We start from the raw sequence: 19,526 nt of genomic DNA, 5'->3' as shown, positions 1-19,526 counted from the left end.
GGGCACCTGGGTGGCTCAGTCACTCAGCATCTGACTTCAGGTCAGGTCATGATCTCGCAGTTCATAGTTCGAGCCCCACGTTGGTCTCTGTGCTGTGACAGCTCGGAGCCTGGAGCCTGCTTTGGATTCTGTGTCTCCCCCCGTCTCTGCCCCTCCCCTGCGCATCTCTATCTTTCTCTCAAAAATAAATAAAACTATTTAAAAATATATATATGTATTGGTTACATTTAACAGTATTTGGAAATCACATAGGTTCCATCTTCCCGTGAATCTGCAGTATAGAAATGCTACCAAACACTAAAATTGGTTCAGGGGAAACAAAAGAAGAAAAGAATTTACGCCAGGCTTACGCATAAGTGCCAGGCAAAGAAATCTCATCTTTGCAGAGCAGACAGTGACTTTTTCCCTGTCTGCAGCCTTCACCACAGCTTACTAGGTAAATGATTGTGGTACAAAATATAGGAATTTATTCATTCATGCATTCATTCAGCACATATTCGGGCCGTTATTGCCCTGCCTGCTTGAGGGGTTAAGCGTTCGATGGAAGCTAGGACCTGGAGATTTCCCGTCCTTTCGCTTTGTGCTCCACAGAAAGGCCACATGAGTTCTCTACAGTGTTAAGGACTTACATTCTCTCAGTTTAGACGATTACACTGTATTTTAGCTGCATTCCTGTGTCTTCATAGATTACATGAATCATAACAGAATGGCACATAGTAAGGACATTTGGTCTGTAAATACAAAGAACAAATTGCTCAATCCCACTAATCAGTAATCAGTCAGCATTGTTTGTCATGGACCCTTAGAAACCTCAGCACAGCCACTGAGATGGATCAGAGCCAGCACTCAGGATGAAAACCTATTTTCCACCATCGGCTTCTCCTGTCCTTCTAGACTAGGGCATGCAGGAACTGTAATGATCTAATTTTAGAGGCAGTATTTAATTTTAAAGTATTTAAAAATAACTTAGAATAGGAAAGGTAGACTAGCAGTATTTATATATAGTTACTTACTGGTTAAAATGTACCCCCTATTTAGGGGCACCTGGGTGGCTCAGTCGGTTAAGCAACTGACTTCAGCTCAGGTCATGATCTCACGGTTTGTGGGTTTGAGCCCCGTGATGGGCTTTGTGCTGACAGTTGGAGCCTGGAGCCTGCTTCGGATTCTGTGTCTCCCTGTCTCTCTACCCCTCCCCTGCTCATGCTTTCTGTCTCAAAAATAAATAAAAACGTTAAAAATATTTTTTTAATGTGCCCACTATTTCTAAAAGAAAATCAAGTTAACTGGACAAATGAAACTACTTTAATATTTTGTACAAACAAGCACATGTAGTGGGTTTTCCCGCTTCTAGGCTCAAGTGTCCTGGTGTCCAGGCAGTTCCTAGGGAGCTAAGTGATGTCTGGAACTCTTGAGGACAAGCAGTTGAACAAATCCACATGGTGACCTGTTCAGACGTTTAGGTTAATTCTGTTCCTCACAGAAATCGTGATGCTCTGGAATGATGGATTGAGTTGCCTGCTCTGATCACCTTTGAATCAAAAGATGGCGTGAGAGGCCGGGGCCAGGACTCGGCCGCTCGCCATTCCCCTTTAGAAAATAGCTGACTGTTAAAACGCTCTCCCTTCCCATTCTGACAACATGATTTACTTTTATTTCATTTTTGTTGCTCATAAGAACAAAATTCCAACAGCCTTTTCGCAGGCTATTGAATAAAGTAAGATTCTTAACTGTTTTCATCTGCATTTTCAACATGTCAGGGCAGTTTTAAAGCACAGTATTCTAGAACACATGCTGATAAGATCGTTCTGCCCTGTGATGTGAGCTGTTAAAAGTCGCAGCTCTGGAACGCGGATCAGCTTGTAGTGTTCCCTCTGACTTTGGGCAGTATTGTCACGGGCAGTAATGACCAAAGAGCAGGCACACGGACAGAGGGAACATACGCCGTCGAACGTATATTCTCAGTCAGTGCTTCTCAAACTTGAATGTGTATACAGATCACCAGGGAATCTTGTTAAATTGCAGATTCTGACCCGTGCAGGTGGTGGGGGTGGTGCGCAGCACTCAGCAGTTCTGACAAGCTCCCAGGTGACGCCGAGACAGCTGGCCTTTTATTCCTCTTCTATTTAAACTTCCCAATTTGTTTTGTTTTTACTGCAACAAGGCCACCAAGACTTCAGGCTTGAGGCCAATGGAACCGAGAGACATCAAGGCGGTTCGCGACTTAACCAACACTTACCTGAAGCAGTTTCATCTCGCCCCGGTGATGGATGAAGAGGACGTAGCCCACTGGTTCCTCCCCCAGGAGCACATTATCGACACGTTTGTAGTGGAGGTAAAGATGAGGTGATAAGATAGTACAGAGAAGTGTGAAAACACCATCTGGTCAGGTCTGTTTGCTGGAAGAATCAAAGAATGCCCCCTCCCTTTCCTTCTTTCTCTTGTGTCTCTGCTTCTAGACCAGATTTCTGCTCACCCTGATAGAACCAGACTTTCTTCTTACAGTTTCCATTCCTAGAGTAGAGCACATTTTTACTAGTTGTTAATGGGAAATTAGGATGCTCTTCTGTTGGTCCCTGTGTGATCAATTGCTTTATCCAGTTTTGAAAATGCCAGTTTGGCTGACATACACTCCAAAGTTTAATACCCTTTTGTTTCACAGAACTGGCTTAACTGAACTGCTTTTTGGTTGAGATGGCAAAACTCAGCCACTTAACCCTTGTTCAGGAAAGGAAGGAAAGAAACCCTTATTCAGGAAGGAAAAGTGACAGTCTGGATTTTCTGTTGATTGGTTAGACAGATTTAACATGATGCTTTCTAAGCCCTCCCTCCCCCCCACCCTTTTTTTTTTAAAGCTTGGAATTTGTTGTTCAAATGACGTTTCACTTAGAACCTCTTTTGGGTGACATGGGATTAGGTTGGAAAGTTGAGATTTAATCTGGTAAGTACCTGGAGGAGAGGAGGAGTGAGGCGGCAGTTAGAAGTCCTGGTGGTGGCCTACTCACCCGTTCAGTTGCGAACCTTGAGCCGGAAGTGTGTTGCCAGCCCTGTCGGGCATCGGTCCGGATAGGGGATGACAGCCAAGTGAGGGCAGAAGCGGCGAAAGTGGACAGGGTGAATTCAAAGGACCTTTCTGGAGAACAGCAAGCTTTTATTTCTGAAAACCGCGCTGGAGTGGACATCTCGATACTCAGATCTTTATGCACTTGTGTAAGTTTCTCCAGGTCAGCAGTTCTCAAAGTTTTTGATCTCAGGACTTCTTGACTCAAGAATTATTGAGGACTCAATTTTTTTTTGTTTTTATTTTTCTTTTATTTCTAGGGACAATATTTACAGATATTTACTACATTGAAAGTTGAAACAAAAATGTTTATTATTTTATAAAGCACATAGAGAAATCCAAATACTGTATGTTCTCACTTATATGTAGAATCCAAAACAAAAACAAAAACACCTGACAGATGCAGGAAACAGCTTGGTGGCTGCCCAGAGTAGGGGGTGGGTTGAAGAGGGTCAAAAGCTATAAACTTCCAGTTAATAAAATAAGTCGTGAGGATGTAATGTACAGCATAGTGTCATATATTTGAAAGGAGCTAAGAGAGTAGATCTTAAAAGTTCTTATCATAAGAAAAAACAATTATTACTGCATGCGGTGATGGATTTCAACTAAACTTACTGTGATCATTTTGCAGTATATACAAATATTGAGTTAGTACCTTGTACACTTGAAAGTCATATGATGTTATGTGTCAGTTGTATCTTAGTTTAAAAAACGATAAATAATTGAAATATATATATATTATTTAATAACAATAGGACAAGAATAAACATGTTACCTAAATAACATGATTTTCATGAAAAACACCTATTTTCCAAAGCAACAAAATTAAGAATGGTACGTTTTGTATTTCTGCAAATCTCTCTAACATCCGATTTACTAGAAGACAGCTGGGCCCTCCCAGCTGCTTCTGCATCCCATCTATTGTGATGTGCTCTTTGGCTGAAGCATGTGGGGAAAAAATCCTTCACGGGAAGTACTGAAGAGAAGGGAAAGAATGAGTATTTTAATAGCCTGTTCAAATCATTTTGAATATTCTCTATCTGAAAGCGTGTTAATGAACGGCTCATATTCTGTTAGATTAAAACCCACTGGTGCGTCTTGTGCTTTGATCATTCTTTCACCAGTGTATGAGTTTGTAATGTCATAGATTGGTCATTTGGGAAATAATTGGTTCGCTGAGTTACAGATCTTCCAAACTCTATACCTTCGGGCTTCTCTTTGAGACAACGTTTGTGTTTCCAGACGCAGAGGGCTAGATGTTGCTTCCTTCCAGGCCATCACACAGGATGTTAGAAGGATGAGTTCTTAAGGGTCGAGAGCTAATACAATTAATAATTCTTTAGCCACGGACATGCTTCAGTGAAGCTTCTTTTTAATTACGAGGGGGTGGCGGTGAAGAGTAAAATGACCACCGTACAACAGCTTGGTGCCACTGCCTTGTATTGTGCTGAGGCACGGGGAGCTGCACCGCCATTGTTTCTGCATCCTCAGTGCCGATGTCCACACGGTGAAGAAGGCATAGAACTTCTTAGTGCTGTTACGAAAATTGTTTTGATTTCACGGGCTTCTGGAAGGGTCTCAGGCACCCACAGGTGTTCACAGACCACATTTTGAGAACTGCTGCCCTAGGATACATACTCAGAAGTCTAACTGCAGAGTCTAAGGGTCAGACACGTCTTTAACCATCACTAGAGATTGCCAGATAGCTCACCAAAGTATCTCTTAGCAGCGAATAAGAGTTCCTCTTTCTGCACATCCTCACTAACACTTGGTTATTATCAGACTTTAAATTTAGGTTGGTCTGATGGGTATCACGTGGTTTGTTTTTAATCTGTTCTTATTACTGATGAATTTGAACATCGTCTGTTAGCCATTTGTATGCTGGTCATATACTTTGCCTTTTTTTTTTTTTTAACATCTTGATTTCTAAAAGTTTTTGCATGTGTTGAATAATAATACTCAAATTGTGCTCTATTTCTGGGTTCTCTCTTCTGTTCCATTGATCTGTGGTGTCTGTTCCTGCCACCCTGTCTTAATTACTATAGCTCTGTAGAAGCCTTGATATGAGGCAGAGTGATTCATCCCACTTTATTCTTCTTTGTCAATTATTTTGATCTATTTCCTTGACCTTTCCTTCATAAATTGTAGAATAAGCTTGTCTTTGTCTACAGAATACCTTGCTGGGATTCTGATAAGAGTGCATTAACCTATAAATTAATTTGGGGAGAACTGACAGGTCTTCCAGTCCATAGACATGATATGTCTCTCTTTATTTTAATCTTTTCAATTTTATTTTATCAGCATTTTATAATTCTAAATTTTCAAGTTGATAAGAGTAAAGTTGTTTCATTTTTCTCACGTCCTTCTAATGGCTACAGGATCCATAGTGATAATGCTTATTACATTCCTGATACTGATACATTTGTGTCTTCTTCTTTTATGTTTGCATCAAATCAACTGTAATTGACTTTTTTCCACAAAGAACAAGACTTTTGTTTTATTGATTTTTCTCTGTTTTCTTATGTTTGGTGCCATTGATTTCTGATCTTTATTATTTCCTTACTTTTGCTTTCTTTGGGCTTATCATACTCTTCCTTGTCTTGTCCCTTGAGGGATGGACTTAGATTACTGAGGCCTTTCCTTGTTACGTGTGAGCACGTAGTTCTCTAAGTGTCCCTCCCTCCACTGCTCTAGCTTCATCCTAGTATTTTAATGTGTCGTATTTTCATTTTCATTTGGTTCTGTGTATATTTTTAAGTTTCTTTTGGAACTTCCTCATTGAGCCACGGACTATTTAGAATTCTGTTCAACTTTGACACGCTCAGAGATTTCCTGTTGATTTCTAGTTTCATTCTATTATGGTTGGATAAGACACTTTGTATGATTTCAGCTCTATTAAGGTTCTTGAGGTTTGTTTTAGGCCCATGTGGTCTATCTTGGTGAATGTGTGTGAAATGTGTATTCTGCTCTTTTGAGGTGGGGTGTTTGTTCTCTATATGCCATTTAGATCCTTTTGTTATTATTCAGATTTTCTGCTTCCTGATGGTTTTCTTGCCAGCAGTTCTGTCAGTTGATGAGAGGAGTGTGAAAGTCCCCGACTATAACTTTGTATTTTGCCCATCTCTCCTTCCAGCTCTCTCAGTTTTTCTTGATGTATTTTGACGGTCTTGTTTGGTACATATACACTTAGGAGCTTTCTGTCTTCTCAGGGGATCAATATTTTTATCAACATGTAATATCCCTTTTTGTTTAAGGTAACTTTCTTTGCTGTGAAGTCTACTTGATTGGATGTTAATATAGTCACTCCTGTTTTCAAATTAATGTTTATATGGTATGTCTCATATAGCCTTTTAACTTTCAGCTTACCCACATCATTGAATTTGAAGTGAGTTTCTTAAAAACAGCATGTCATTGAGCCATGTTTCTTTATCCACTCTGCCAGTCTTTTCATTGGTGTATTTAGATCATCTACGTTTGATAATTACTGATGTGTTCAAGCTTAAGTCTACCATTTTATTATTCTCCATTTGTTTCTTCTGGTTCTTATTCCTCTGTTTCTCTTCCTTGCCTTCCTGTGGATTACTTGAACATTTCTTTAGGATTAATCTTGATGTATTTATGGTGCATTTGAGCATATTTATATAGGTTGCATGATGGTTGCTGTGGGCATGTCTGTGTGTGTGTGTGTGACTTATCACAGGCAACTGGTCTCAACAATCAACATTTTACGTCTTCAAGTGACATTACTTCCATCAGATCCCTTTATCTTGACTTTTTTTTTAAGTTTATTTATTTTGAGAGAGACGGGGACAGTGCGAGTTGGGGGAGGGGCAGAGCAAGAGGGAGACAGAGAATCCCAAGCTGGCTCCACTGTGCCAGCACGGAACCCCATGCAGGAGTTCAAACTCCTGAAACTGTGAGATCATGACCTGAGCCAAAACCAAGAGCCAGACACTCAATTGGCTGAGCCACCAGGCTCTCCATCTTTTTGACTTTTAAATATTGTCTTGAGTATCAGATGGTTTTACAACTTGTGTTTCAGTCATCGAGTAGATTTATAAAACTCATGAGGAGAAGCATAGTTTACGGTATGTACCAGGATTTCCGCTCTGTTGTTCCTTCTTACTTCCTGATGCACTAAGATTCCTTCTGTTATTATTTCATTTCTATTTGGAGAATGTCCTTTGGCCAGTCTTAAAGGTATGTCTACTAGCAGCAAATTCTTTTAGTTTTCATTTGTCCTAGAATGTCCTTATTTCTCCTTCATTCCTGAAGGGTAGTTTCACCAGAAGCAGAATTCATGGCTGATCGTTCTTTTCTTCCAGCACCTATAAATGGTGTGCGTTCCTCCTGGCCTCTGTGGCTTCTGATGAGGAACCTGCTGTAATGTGAATCTCTTGGTAATGGTAATGTAATGGTATTCTCCTTGGTAATGTCTCATTTCTCCGTGGCTACTTTCAGGACTTTTCTTTGTCTTTAGTTTTCAGAACTGTAATTAGGATCCATCTTGGAGTGGATTTCTTTGGGTTTTTCCTGTTAAGATTCGCTCAGCTTCTTGAATTTATTGCGTGTGTTTTGCCAAATCTGGGAATCTTTTCAGTCATTATTTCTTCTGCTTTTGTAGCTCCACATTTTTTCTTTTTCTTTGATTTCTTGTGGGACTCTACTGATAGGATTGTTGGGTCTTTTGTCGTTCTCCCACAGATCCCTGAGACTTAATTCTTTTTTTTTTTTTCTTTTTCCCCAGTCTGTTTTCTCTGTTTTTTTTCATACTGGGTAAATTCTTTTTTTTTTTTTTTTTTTTTTTTATTCCTCAGTTTCTCTCTCTGCTCATACTGGGTAAATTCTACTGAATTCTTCAAGTGCAGTGATTTCTGTCCTCTGTCATCTCCACTCCACTATTGAGCCCATCGAGTGAGTTTTGTTTTTCAAGTGGAAGTCCTTATTAAAGCTGAAAATTGAGGTCTTTAATTCAACTCGAATATTGAGCTAGCTGCTCATAGAGAGCAGTAGAGAATCACTTTAGCAAAACATGGTTAGTTTCTTAATGTCTGAAAACCGGTTTCGTATATCAGAAGCATTAAGAAAAACAGTATATTCCTTATGGAATTTTCTGCCAAAAGAAATACTAGCAAGAACACATGTGTTGTCTAGTCTCTTCAGCTGTGTATAATTCAGGCATATCACAGTTTGAATTGTATGCCATCCGCATAGGCCACCAGAGCTAATGTAAACAACCCAAACAATACTGGCTAACTTTTTATATTAAAAGGTATACCAGTGTTGGTGAAATCAAGACCATTGTTTGGGTCCCTTTTGATTTTTGGTTGCTTCAGATTCACAGGTGTGTCTGCCTTTCACAAGCTTCTCCAAACAGCTGCTACACTCTGTTGACCTCACTTTAAGCTGATAAAATTCTTGCTCTGTGCCAAGAAGATGTTAGATGGATACAGTATCTTTTAGTTGGGGAAGATGGCCTTCCAGTCCCTGGAGCTCTTGTTTCTGCAAAAACAGTGAATCTGCTTTCATCTCTGTTCCAAGGGTCTAGGGAGACTCATTAGTCAAGCTAAGGGAAACTTCCCTGTTAGAACATTCTGCTTCTTAAGAATGTCAGGCAGATTGCCAGCCAGCACTAGGCTAAGTAGGGTCTAACTCCGTGCTGCTTCTCAGGCTCTACCCAGCATACCCTAAGGGCCCCCCAAACCCAGACCGCTGACAGAGAGGTAGGAGGTGCTGCCTTTTTTCATAAAGTTCCCGTACAAGTCAGAAATCAAAAAGTTCGCTTAAATGCACGGATGCAGCGTGTTCAAGGAGGTATTTACCTGACTTACCTTTGTCCTTTAGAACTCCAGTGGTAAACTAACTGACTTCCTGAGCTTCTACACACTCCCCTCCACAGTCATGCACCACCCTGCTCACAAGAGCCTCAAAGCTGCCTACTCCTTCTACAACATTCACACCGAGACGCCCCTGCTGGACCTCATGAGTGACGCACTCATTATAGCCAAGCTGGTAAGTGACTGACTCCTTTTTTGTCTGTTTCTCCATATCTGCGTGTCAATGTGTATAAAACCTCTTACTGTATTTTTCCTCCACACAGGTGCAATTCATTAGAGATTTTTTTTTTTTAATTTTTTTTTAACGTTTATTTGCTTTTGAGAGACAGAGAGAGACAGAGAACCAGCAGGGGAGGAACAGAGAGAGAGGGAGACACGTTATCCGAAGCAGGCTCCAGGCCCCGAGCTGTCAGCACAGAGCCTGATGCGGGGGCTCAAACCCACGAACTGCGAGATCATGACCTGAGCTGAAGTCAGTTGCGTAACCGACTGAGCCACTCAGGTGCCCCTCATTTGAGATGTTTTTTTACTGTTGACCATCAGAGGAACAATTTTGATAAGAGTTTCTTTTAAAACTTCAGTGACTGTTTGCATCATTAATTCTATTTGCAACTTAACCAAAAACATTTTGTGCAAATTAGAAACTTTTTTGTTTTTAATGTTTATTTTTGAGAGCAGAGAGAGACGGAGCACAAGCAGGGGAGGGGCACAGAGAAGAGGGATACACAGAATCCAAAACAGTCTCCAGGCTCTGAGCTGTCAGCACAGAGCCTGACGTGGGCTCGAACTCACGAGCCTTGAGATCATGACCTGAGCTGAAGTCGGATGTTTAACCGACTAAGCCACCCAGGTGCCCCCAAATTAGAAACTCCTAACCCTCATATAAGAATGCATAAAACTCATAATACAAGGAATATAGGGAAAATACATGATGCTTGATATAAGGAACATATGTGTTTGTGTTGTAGTGAATAATTAGCAACAACAACCTTTTTTTTTGGACTGAACTAGTCTCTGAATTTTAAAATAAAAGGCATTTTGAAAAATGAAAGGAATTAAATTCAAAATGTGCTGTCCTATATTTGCAGTATTTTTCTAGTTGTAGTAATTAGGATAATTGTTAAATTCTTGCTACAAATAAACATTTTCTTTTAAAAGGAAGTTGAGGGGCACCCGAGTGGCTCAGTTGGTTGAGTGTCTGACTCTTGATTTTGGCTCAGGTCGTGATCTCACGATGGTGAGTTCGAGCCCCACGTCAGGCTCCATACTGAGCACGGAGCCTGCTTGAGATTCTCTCTCTCAAAAAAAAAAAAAAGAAAGAGAAAAAAAAAAGTTGAAATTAGCTAACAGTTATTTTGATGTAATTATTAAACATGAGAAAATGTTATTTGTGAGAAACCGGGAACAACACGTGAGACATATCTGCATTTATCTGGCATTTGATAACTGAAAACATTTTTTTTTTAACATTGTACTCTTGGATCCCCAAGTCAACATTATCCAGATTCTTTGATCCTGTTCTTTTTCAGCTACTTCCTCCCCCCCATAAAAGGCCGACAATAAATGATTTAAAGCAAAACCCCTGAGAAATAGAAATTTAGGTGCTTCATCTATACCACGTCTTTCATGGTATTATTACTTAACATTTTTAAGAAATTAGATTTTTACTAGTAAAATGTTACTAAATTTACTTCCCAGCAGCAGCCCAAGACAAGGATACACTTGAAGTCATTAAAGCTGTAGCTAAGTCAGAACTTCAAAAGGCCAATAACTAACAGTTCTGGAGACAGAGCCATCTGGGCAAAATGTTCCTTCTAAAACAGGGACAGAATATTCTCTGAGATCTTCATAGATTATGTTAGTGTTAGCCAACATACTACCGATTTGGACTGAGCATTTCTGGGTAAGCCTCCTGACTCTGTCAGACTCGCTGCTAGTTTTATAAGACCATTTGAACTGAGTTCTTCCCCTACACATAGATTATAGACATTAAACCTCTTTAGGAGAAATGCATATTCAAGCTGTTAGTAGATGAATTAAATATTACACTGAAATACATAATAGAGGAAACACTCTGGTCCTTTGAAATTTAAATTTTTAAATCCTTTTTATATTGGCAGAAAGGATTTGATGTATTCAATGCACTAGATTTGATGGAAAATAAGACCTTCTTGGAAAAACTCAAGTTTGGCATAGGAGATGGCAATTTGCAGTATTATCTGTACAATTGGAGATGTCCAGGAACAGATTCTGAAAAGGTAAGTGAAGTTGACACACCCTTTATAAACTTCATACATTTACCTAGGAAATCCCATACTTGTTTCCCTTAGGATTGGTAAGGTGTTTTTTAGTAGCTTTTAAAACATACAGATCTGTTACACGATAATTTATTTTTTCTTGCTTACCTGTTATGTTTCTTCCCTCCCTAGGTTGGACTAGTATTACAATAGATGGAAATTTCTATTTCTAGAACTCTGGCATCATCATTTGTTAATATTCTATTTAATGATTCCTGGAACTGCCATTCCAAAGAAGAATAAAATAAAAGCACAACTTCGGCAAAATCGATGTCGTCGGTAACAATCAGAAAAGATGAAAAAACACCCATACGTGACCAATAGTACATCTTTCTAGCTAGAATGTTAACATTCTTTTTTTCCACTGTTCACCTATTTGTAGGAGGGATGAAAGGGTACAAAGAGCACATTCCTCGAATTTTCAGACTTTTGGCTGTCTCCTGATGAAGAGAAGGGATTTTTCCTCTCTGTAGAAAAGAGACTGTTTTTCTATGGACTGAACAGAAGTCACAGAATTGTGTAAGCAAATCTTTGCTGTTGTGTGGAGATGAACTGCTGCATTTCTTTGATTAAGTGTTGGTCTGTTTGTCCATGTAACAGAATGAAGGATCCATCTGGCAAATCGGTACTTCCCCACCTTGCACAGTGTGATTGAGAGCGTTTATGGAACCGGGACGTGTGTAACTCAGTGAGGAGTGGGGGGTGTCTAAGTATATAGTGAGATCAAAATGTACCGGGGACTAGTAAGTACATTTATTTCTCCAGGAGCAGAGTCGCCAAATAAGTAAACACATAGATTTGTACTTTGATCTTCAACAGGTCAGTGGATTGGTTTCAGAAGCAAAGTTTTGTGCAAACACGGTCTCTGTGAGTCTACACCCATGGCTGACTAGACTTTGCTGCTGCTGCACATACTCGCTTCTTCTCGGCAGCAACAAGAGATGTGAGGCAAAGAAAATAAAAGCTCTAAAGCCAAAAGAAATGCTCAGTGGAATTTATTAGTGCTATCAGGACATTGATAGTTTGAATGTTTTTATTACTTATGCAAAATTGCACATGTTCCTTTATGCTGACTTTAATTTATCATGAAAGCTGTCATGCTAATGGAAAATGTTATTTGTAAATAAGTGTTCATAATTTTGTTACTGATGGTGTTTTTAACTAGAATTTGAAAACCAGTTTTCTCAGTGTACATATCTACGTGCATATTAACTGCCAGTAGTCCAGGAGGGGGAAAACGTGAACGAGGCCACGTGGAAACTGGCTTTGGCTCAAATACCACAAAGTAGATATACTTGTTCCTGCCTTTACCAGTGCCTAGGCTCTTCAGTCCAGAAAAATTGAATTTTCGACAATATGACAGTCTTTATGTTGTAAGCGGCCAGATGAAACTGGTCATACCTTATACCAGGCAGGACCTAGCAAACTATGGCCCACGAGCCAAATCCAGCCCATCACCTCTTTTTGTACAGCCCGTGAGCTAAGAATGGTTTTTACATGTTTGAATGGTTCCGGGGGTGGGGGTGGCGGTGGGGGGGGGAGGATCGAAGAAAAATAACATCTTGTGATGTGAAAATTATAGGAAATGCAGATTTCAGCATCCATATATAAAGTGTCATTGGAACACAGCCACACTCACTTGCTTACGCATTTCCTGTGGCTGCTTCACACTACAAAAGGCAGAGTTGTGTTATTCTGACAGCACTGTATGGCCCAAAAGGCCTAGCGTATTTACTACCTGGCCCTTTACAGGAAAAAAAAATTTTGTCAGCTCTGACTTACACTAAAGAGCTGAAAGCCACTTTCTGCACAAGATTAAACCCACAGCCGTGGCAGCCCCGAGACCACCACTAGAGGGCGCCCGGGGCGGGGGCACAGTAGTGCCTGAGGACGGGGATGGGTTTTGAAGACCAATGTTTCGGACCCAACTGCATTACCCCATTCTTCCTTAACAGGAGAGTGGCTTTGGAAGCAAAACTGAACTAATTCATTGAAACACCAAGAATTAAGTAAACGGGATTATTTTTTTAATTAAAAAAAAATTTTTTTTAATGTTTATTCTTGAGAGAGACAGAGAGAGACAGTATGAATGGGGAAGGGGCAGGGAAAGAGAGACACAGTACCCAAAGCAGGCCCCAGGCGCTGAGCTGTCAGCACAGAGCCCCACGGGGGGCTCTAACTCACGAACCTCGAGATCATGACCTGAGCCTAAGTCAGGTGCTTAACCACCTAAGTCACCCAGGCGCCCCAAGTAAATGGAATTTTAAGTTAATCTGGACTCAAGGCTCTAGCTGGGAATTAGGGATTTTAATTTAATCTGGCGTCAAGACTATAGTTGGGAATTATATTCCACTCATTTTTATGGCACAGTCTTACATGAAGCAGGTTTTCAAATAATTGCAGAATTGCCAAATTTTATCACAAGCTCCCCTCGTGATGAGGCTGTGGCACTTTTCCTTTGTTTACATAATTCAGTTGTAGAATTCAGTTTTTCTGTCGTTTTTAAATGCACTAGTTAATAAATGTCACATTTCCCTCTTTATAATTTAGGCAGACTGCCAGTAAATATTTCAAAATTGAGAATCAGTAAAATCGCTTGTGTTGATAAAGTTATTAGGACTAAATTTTTTTTTAATGTTTCTTTTTGCGAGAAAGGGAAGGGAGGGCAGGGAGGAAGGGGGACAGAGGATCCCAAGAGGGCTCCACACTGACAGCAGAGAACCTGATGCAGGGCTTGAACTCATGAACCATGAGATCATGACCTGAGCCGACTTTGGATGCTTACCGACTGAGCCACCCAGGCGCCCCATCAGTTTACTTTTTTTAATTCTCTTCCTGACTTATTTCACCTAATTACCGGCCTACTTTGTACCCATGTTATATTTCCAAGAAAGTAAGCTAACCACGTAAAGGGGTGAACTTCAGCCATTCAAAATACCGTGTCTGGCTTTTTTTTATGAACATTAAGCCTTTCTCCCAAGTTCATGCATTTGCCTACCTACAAAGTTAAATCAACAGGAAGTTAAGAAAAAAAGATTTTTTGGGATTTTTTTTTTTTAAATTTTTGTTTTAATGTTTATTTATTATTGAGAGACAGAGAGAGACAGAGCATGAGCATTGGAGAGGCAGAGAGAGGGGGAGGCAAAGAATCAGAGGCAAGCTCCAGGCTCTGTGCAAGCTGTCAGCACAGAGCCCGACGTGGGGCTCGAACCCGCAAACCGCGAGATCATGACCTGAGCCGAAGTCGGTCGCTTAACCCACTGAGCCACCCAGGTGCCCCGTTTTTGTGATGTTTCTAAAGACGATGTATTGTTTGGTGTTTCGTAGCTCTTTTAAAGCTGATGATGCATCTGCAGTCCGCTCTCACCGGCAGCACTAACTAGAACCTGTTTACTGTGGCACACCTTCCAAACCGGCCAGAAAGATGTTGAGTGTCGTGGGATTCAGATTTGCTTGCTTACTAGCATTGGTACCAGCCTCTTGGAAAGTGAATTTACACAAGCATGGACATCAGTCGCAATAAACTTTTGTTACGATATTTGTACTTCTGGATATTTTCTGCACTTAGTGTTTTCAAGCGTCAGCCCACCCAGCTATACAAAGAGTCTTACACGTATGAAACGGATGTTACCAAAAGCATTCAAGACTATACGTAAAAATAACAAATTTTATTAGTTCCAAGGCTTCTTCGTAAAGTGTCATCTTACAACTGTGCGAAACGATAAGCTGACCCGAGATTACTTTGAGGTCGTTTTTTTACCTTTGGGTGGTTTTCTTATCTTATTGGGGTTTGGAATCAGTTTCTTTATTTTAAGGGGTTGTAACACCACAGCCTGCTGACTTCCAACAAGCTTTCTTTTCTGTTTAGAGAGGTCTTCAAAGGACGTGTCCAAAACCTCTCTGTCTCGGCTTTCTGAGGACGCAGTGTCTAAACTTGCCCCGGAGTCCTCGGGTCTGCCTTGAAGCCAGGGCACGTGTAAGCTGGGTACTCGGGGAATTATAGCTCTGACTTCAGCGTCAAAGGCTGTGGTGGTCTTTTTGAACCCCAAGGCCAGGACGCACTTCAGGCCGATGACCGGTGCGAGCCTCTCGCTGAGCCGGGGAACCTGACAAGCGGGAACCGCCCGGCTCAGACTTAACTGAATCAGGTGCGAGGTGAGGATGGCGGGCTTGGCTGACCTGCACACCAGGACCAGCAGCAGCCCGTTCCTTTCCAGAGCGCGGGTGACTTCATTGATGCCAATGGCGAGCTGCTTCCTGACGTCCACGGGGGTCCACCCTGACCCCTGCTCGCTACCTTCTGGCGGTTTCTCCTTCGGGCCCTCGCTCTTCTCAACCTCTGTGCCACACCCGTCTGGGCTTGGTTCTTTTAAAAACTGCTTTCTCTTTTTCTTCTTATCCTCCATCTTCCGAAGCCCAAGAGATTTAAATCTGTCTTCAAGCGTCTGCAGTATGAAGTGCATGTGTTCTCTCTCGAGCACGCTCCAGCAGATGGAGTAAGGGTTGTTCAGCGAGGTCTTTACGGTTAAGGGTCTCGTTTTCCGAACGGAGCCCCTCCCCGGTGCCTGAGGAGCCGCGGCCATTCCGAAAAAATCTCTCGTGGAGAAGCAAATGACAAAGTAAAACTCGTGTTACTGGCAGTGCATGTCATAAGAGTATCCTACCTGTACTTTGGTTCTCGATGGGCCACAGCAAGCCTCATTCCACAGAACTGAGTGCGTGACCATACACCAGACCTCTTTTAAGACTAAGGCATTTATTTTCCCCATTTTTTCATGACTTTGTCTTTATTCGTATACAGGCAATATATACATGTTTTTGCATTACTGCAATCACCGTGACGTTCTATTTATTTATTTCCTTTATTAAAAATGTCCCATGTTTCTACCTGTTCATGGTCATTCTTTTAAGGACTGTGTGGTATTAATCTTACAATTCTGCCAACATTTTCTAAGATGCTCTCCACTCAGGCTTCATTCAGCAAACACTCCCTGAGCACCTCCGGCGTGCAGGCAGCGTTCCAGTCACTGGGCTCGGCAGGGAACCAAAACCAAGTCCACCTGGCACAGAGCTCGCTGTGAGCGCCCGGAAGCCTCTGCCATTCATGATTACCGACCAGGTGTGAGTTAATCCACGCACACGGTTAAAAACTCAAATGATATTTTCGCTCTATGCCCTTTGTAAGCCTCCCTCCCTCCCCAGACCCTCAGCTTCACGGGCGTGCATTCCCCCTGCCCGGTTATTCCAAGAGACTGCTCCTCCAACTGGCAATCTGCTGAAAATCAGGGGAATTTTGTCATGAAACTTGAAAAAGAAAAATAGGAAGGCTCCTTCTTGGGAAGCTGTTGTAAACCACTGATGTGGGAAGCACATCCTGGCTCTCCTTCCCAGAGCAAGCGCATTTCTCTTCCCTCACTTTTATGCCTCCCTTCTTCCTGGGGACCTTCCCATAGTGACCTACGTGGCCAAGCTGAAGGGGGTTAAACAAGCCAGCCCCCGACGAGTCTGGCGTCTGGAACTGTCCCTGTGTTCAGGTAACCAGATGTTCTCCTTCCAGACAGTCCCTCATTCCAAACCATGTATCCCACTGAGGCCTGCCTTCCCCGACATGCCCCCTGCACAATGAAGTCCGCTCCAGTTAAACTTCCACTCACCCAGGCTGGCTACTACTGATGGTGACAGGCGTCTCTGTGGAGCGTGTCAGAAGCGAGAAGGCACTTTCTCCATGTATCACTTGATTCTCACACAACTCCCACATGATTGCCCAACGTGTGGGTAAGAAAATAGCCTTGACTTTAAGCGCCTTGCCCAAAGTCACAACTGGTTTTCCGGACCCAAATCTGATGCCCTTTCAATCCTGGCTGCACCTCAAAAATAACCTGTTGCCTTTTAAAACCTACGGATGGGTTGGTCCTTATACCGCATGTACTGAACTGGGAGCCCTGGGAATAGGGCCAGGGCGTCTATACTTGTAAAAAGCTGCCCAGGTGAATCTGATACTGAACAGGGTTAGGAACTGCTGGGGTAGGGCTGTGGAGAACTGGACGGCCTTTGGAAATGGCCTCCTGACCTCCACTGGTCACTCCTCCTCCTAAGTCACCTTCTAACAGAAATCCAAAACTCAGCTCCTTCAGGCAAGGTCAGACCCTGTTCGTGCCAGTTCTGCCGGAGCCTCGGTATCTGCCGCGGAAGCCCGCTGCACAGCACTCCTCGTCCTGCATTTTCCCCGTGTTCCCCTCAAGCTCCGGGAATCAGGAAGTGGGGACTGGGGGAGGCTGGCATCAGCTTGAAGGTGGTCACGAAGACGAGCCAGACAAATCTAACAGGGCTCTTGCCAAACCTCGAGTCTGTCCGCGTGCCTCGGTATTCGAACAGCACAGAATACTTAAATCCTTCAGTAAATACTTACAATTATGTGCTCCGGAGGGGAGGCCGAGACAGGCGTGGGAACTCCCACCTTCAGAATCTAGCCGGGGAGATGAGAACCAAGCAGTTCAATAAGCACAATCTTAGGTCACATGATCCAGAAAACAAAGTACTGACTGATGAGAAGTAACAGTTTTGGAGGAGAAAAACAGGCCTTGCTGAGGTGCCTTTTGCGCTATGTCTTGGGGGCATCCACGACCTAGAAGATCAAGTGCAAACCCTCTAAGGTTGACATACAAGGCCCTCCCCACTCTGCCCGCCCCCCCCTCCCCCCGTCTTCCCACCAGCCTTTCACCTTCTATGCCCCACCCCACTAGGCACGATCACACCCCGCCACGGAACCACTTATTGCTTAAGGAGGCCTCCGGTTCCCCAGCTCTACATGTTCAGACACACTATTCCCTCTGCCTGCCTGCAATACTTTCCCACCTTCAGCCCCACCACCGCCGTTCTTTCTCCCGGTATTTCTGGATTATCCACAATGCACGGAGCCATAAAGTACCAAGTAAAAACCATTCCTGGCCTCACTAGGCTTAGAGCCCATGAAAAAGACGTATCAGCAGGTAATAAAACAAGATGTGCACACTGAGGTCTGGAAACTGCAGGATAGTAAGCACGTGGCAGAAGCCTGACTTAATTGAGGGGGTCAGCAAGGAAGTCCTGGAGAAAGTGACCTTTTTAACCCTACATCTGAAGAGTGCCTGCCAAAGGGAGTAGGAAGCCGAAAGAGTATCCCAGGGAACACATTCACGGAAGTGAAGTTCACGGTCTCTGGGGCAGAGATGCTAGAAACGGTGAGGTTATTAGCAAAGGTAGACAAAGACCAGAGGGTGAAAGTCCTTGCAAGCCTCGTAATGAGAAGCAACCGTAACGTTTAAAGCAGAAGAGTGGAGTGATTAGAAAGGCAATGCAGGAAGATCTTCGCGGATTCCCGGCCTGGTGGCGTCCGCTGCCAAGAGTGGAAGGCGCAAAGAGGTTCCCAGAGAAGGCCTGACGGTGACCTGCACTAGAGTCGCTGCGGAGGGAAAGGCACAGAAATACATCCTAGCTCAAACAGTTAAGAGATAGAATCTACTCGGCTTAGTGCCATCAACTGGGAGCAGAGCAGAGGAAGGCCTCAGAAATGCCTTCCGGTCTCCGGATCCGGCAGCAGAGGGGAGGACAGCCTCAGTTCCCGGGGGCTGCATTCCTGTCACAAAGTCACCCCTTCCCCGTGCATGCCCCCTCCCCTCCCCCGTATTTAGTACCCTCGTTCCTCACTACTTACCATACCGAACTGTAGTTACCTTGTGGTCCGTCCCCGCTTCTAGGCAGCGGAGCACTGAAGGACCAGGGTGGACTATGTCGTACTATTTCTCGTACCTACAGACACTTAACTCCAGGAGGACAGAAGGGAGTAAACCGAGGGCCGGAGGCAGGAAAGCACGCGGGTCCGGGCGAGGGGGGTGCGGCCCAGGAGACGGGGTTCCCGGGGAAGACCTGGGGAGCTCGCGAGCCCACCGCCCCGAGGCCTCCGCCCTCCGCGGCGTTACGGGCTCGATCCCACCCGGCGCGCCCCTCCCGTCCTCCGCGTCCCCCTGGTCCGACTGCCACTAACGACCGCGACCCCACCGCGCCCACGTGCGCCGCGACGCGCGTGCGCAGAGCCCTCGCCCTACCCGGCTCCGCCTTCCAAACGCTCAGAGAGCTTCCCATCTCGTCATCCCGCCTTGACACTCACCGGGGAGAGAGTCTGCCCACAGCGTCTCGAGGCAGAAACTTGCAAAAAGCCTGAGCTTGGTTGGGAGCGGGGTTGGGAGGCTCAGGACCGCGCCCTATCGCGTCAGTGCGCAGGCGCAATGTCTGTCTCGCGAGACATCACGGTTGCCGTGGTAACCCGCCGCTCACCGTCTCGGAGGCTAGGTCTGG

At 43.5% G+C, this 19,526-nt stretch overlaps 2 protein-coding genes across 13 annotated transcripts in view; one reads left to right on the top strand and one right to left on the bottom strand.

Moving 5' to 3' along the window:
• The window catches only part of NMT2 (N-myristoyltransferase 2), a 76,884-nt gene extending 62,148 nt beyond the window's left edge, over window positions 1-14,736 (top strand). For 2 of the 5 annotated variants that reach the window (XM_023256394.2, XM_023256395.2), the window contains 4 exons: window positions 2,162-2,332; window positions 8,903-9,070; window positions 11,016-11,153; window positions 11,325-13,805. In XM_023256394.2, coding sequence (XP_023112162.1) covers window positions 2,162-2,332; window positions 8,903-9,070; window positions 11,016-11,153; window positions 11,325-11,345 — 498 coding nt within the window. In that variant the 3' untranslated portion in view covers window positions 11,346-13,805. Of the gene's footprint in view, window positions 1-2,161; window positions 2,333-8,902; window positions 9,071-11,015; window positions 11,154-11,324; window positions 13,806-14,519 lie in introns of those variants that run through there. The other 3 variants (XR_002743662.2, XM_045060932.1, XM_023256396.2) reach the window with 3 other exon arrangements.
• A 109-nt stretch (window positions 14,737-14,845) lies between these two features.
• RPP38 (ribonuclease P/MRP subunit p38) lies at window positions 14,846-19,475 on the bottom strand. Of its 8 annotated transcripts, none has more exons than XM_006933275.5 (4): window positions 19,339-19,456; window positions 18,886-18,994; window positions 17,602-17,817; window positions 14,846-15,786 (listed from the first exon to the last, which is right to left on the bottom strand). In XM_006933275.5, exon 4 carries the CDS (start codon window positions 15,773-15,775, stop codon window positions 14,930-14,932), a length of 846 nt encoding a protein of 281 aa, XP_006933337.4. In that variant the 5' UTR covers window positions 15,776-15,786; window positions 17,602-17,817; window positions 18,886-18,994; window positions 19,339-19,456; the 3' UTR covers window positions 14,846-14,929. The 8 variants fall into 8 exon arrangements, with proteins under 8 accessions (XP_006933337.4, XP_019689538.3, XP_006933338.4 ...); XM_019833979.3 differs by having other exon boundaries at window positions 18,905-18,994; XM_006933276.5 differs by lacking the exon at window positions 18,886-18,994 and having other exon boundaries at window positions 19,339-19,475.
• Between the last annotated feature and the right edge of the window lie 51 nt (window positions 19,476-19,526).

The sequence above is a fragment of the Felis catus genome, chromosome B4 (assembly GCF_018350175.1).
Source record: "Felis catus isolate Fca126 chromosome B4, F.catus_Fca126_mat1.0, whole genome shotgun sequence".
Lineage (NCBI taxonomy): Eukaryota > Metazoa > Chordata > Mammalia > Carnivora > Felidae > Felis > Felis catus.
The sequence above is the reverse complement of the archived record's forward strand: the minus strand, read 5'-3'. Positions and strand labels throughout refer to the sequence as shown.

Excerpts from the sequence above, each read along its gene's own strand:
- RPP38 (XM_006933276.5), bottom strand. The coding sequence starts at position 15,775 with ATGGCCGCGGCTCCTCAGGCACCGGGGAGGGGCTCCGTTCGGAAAACG.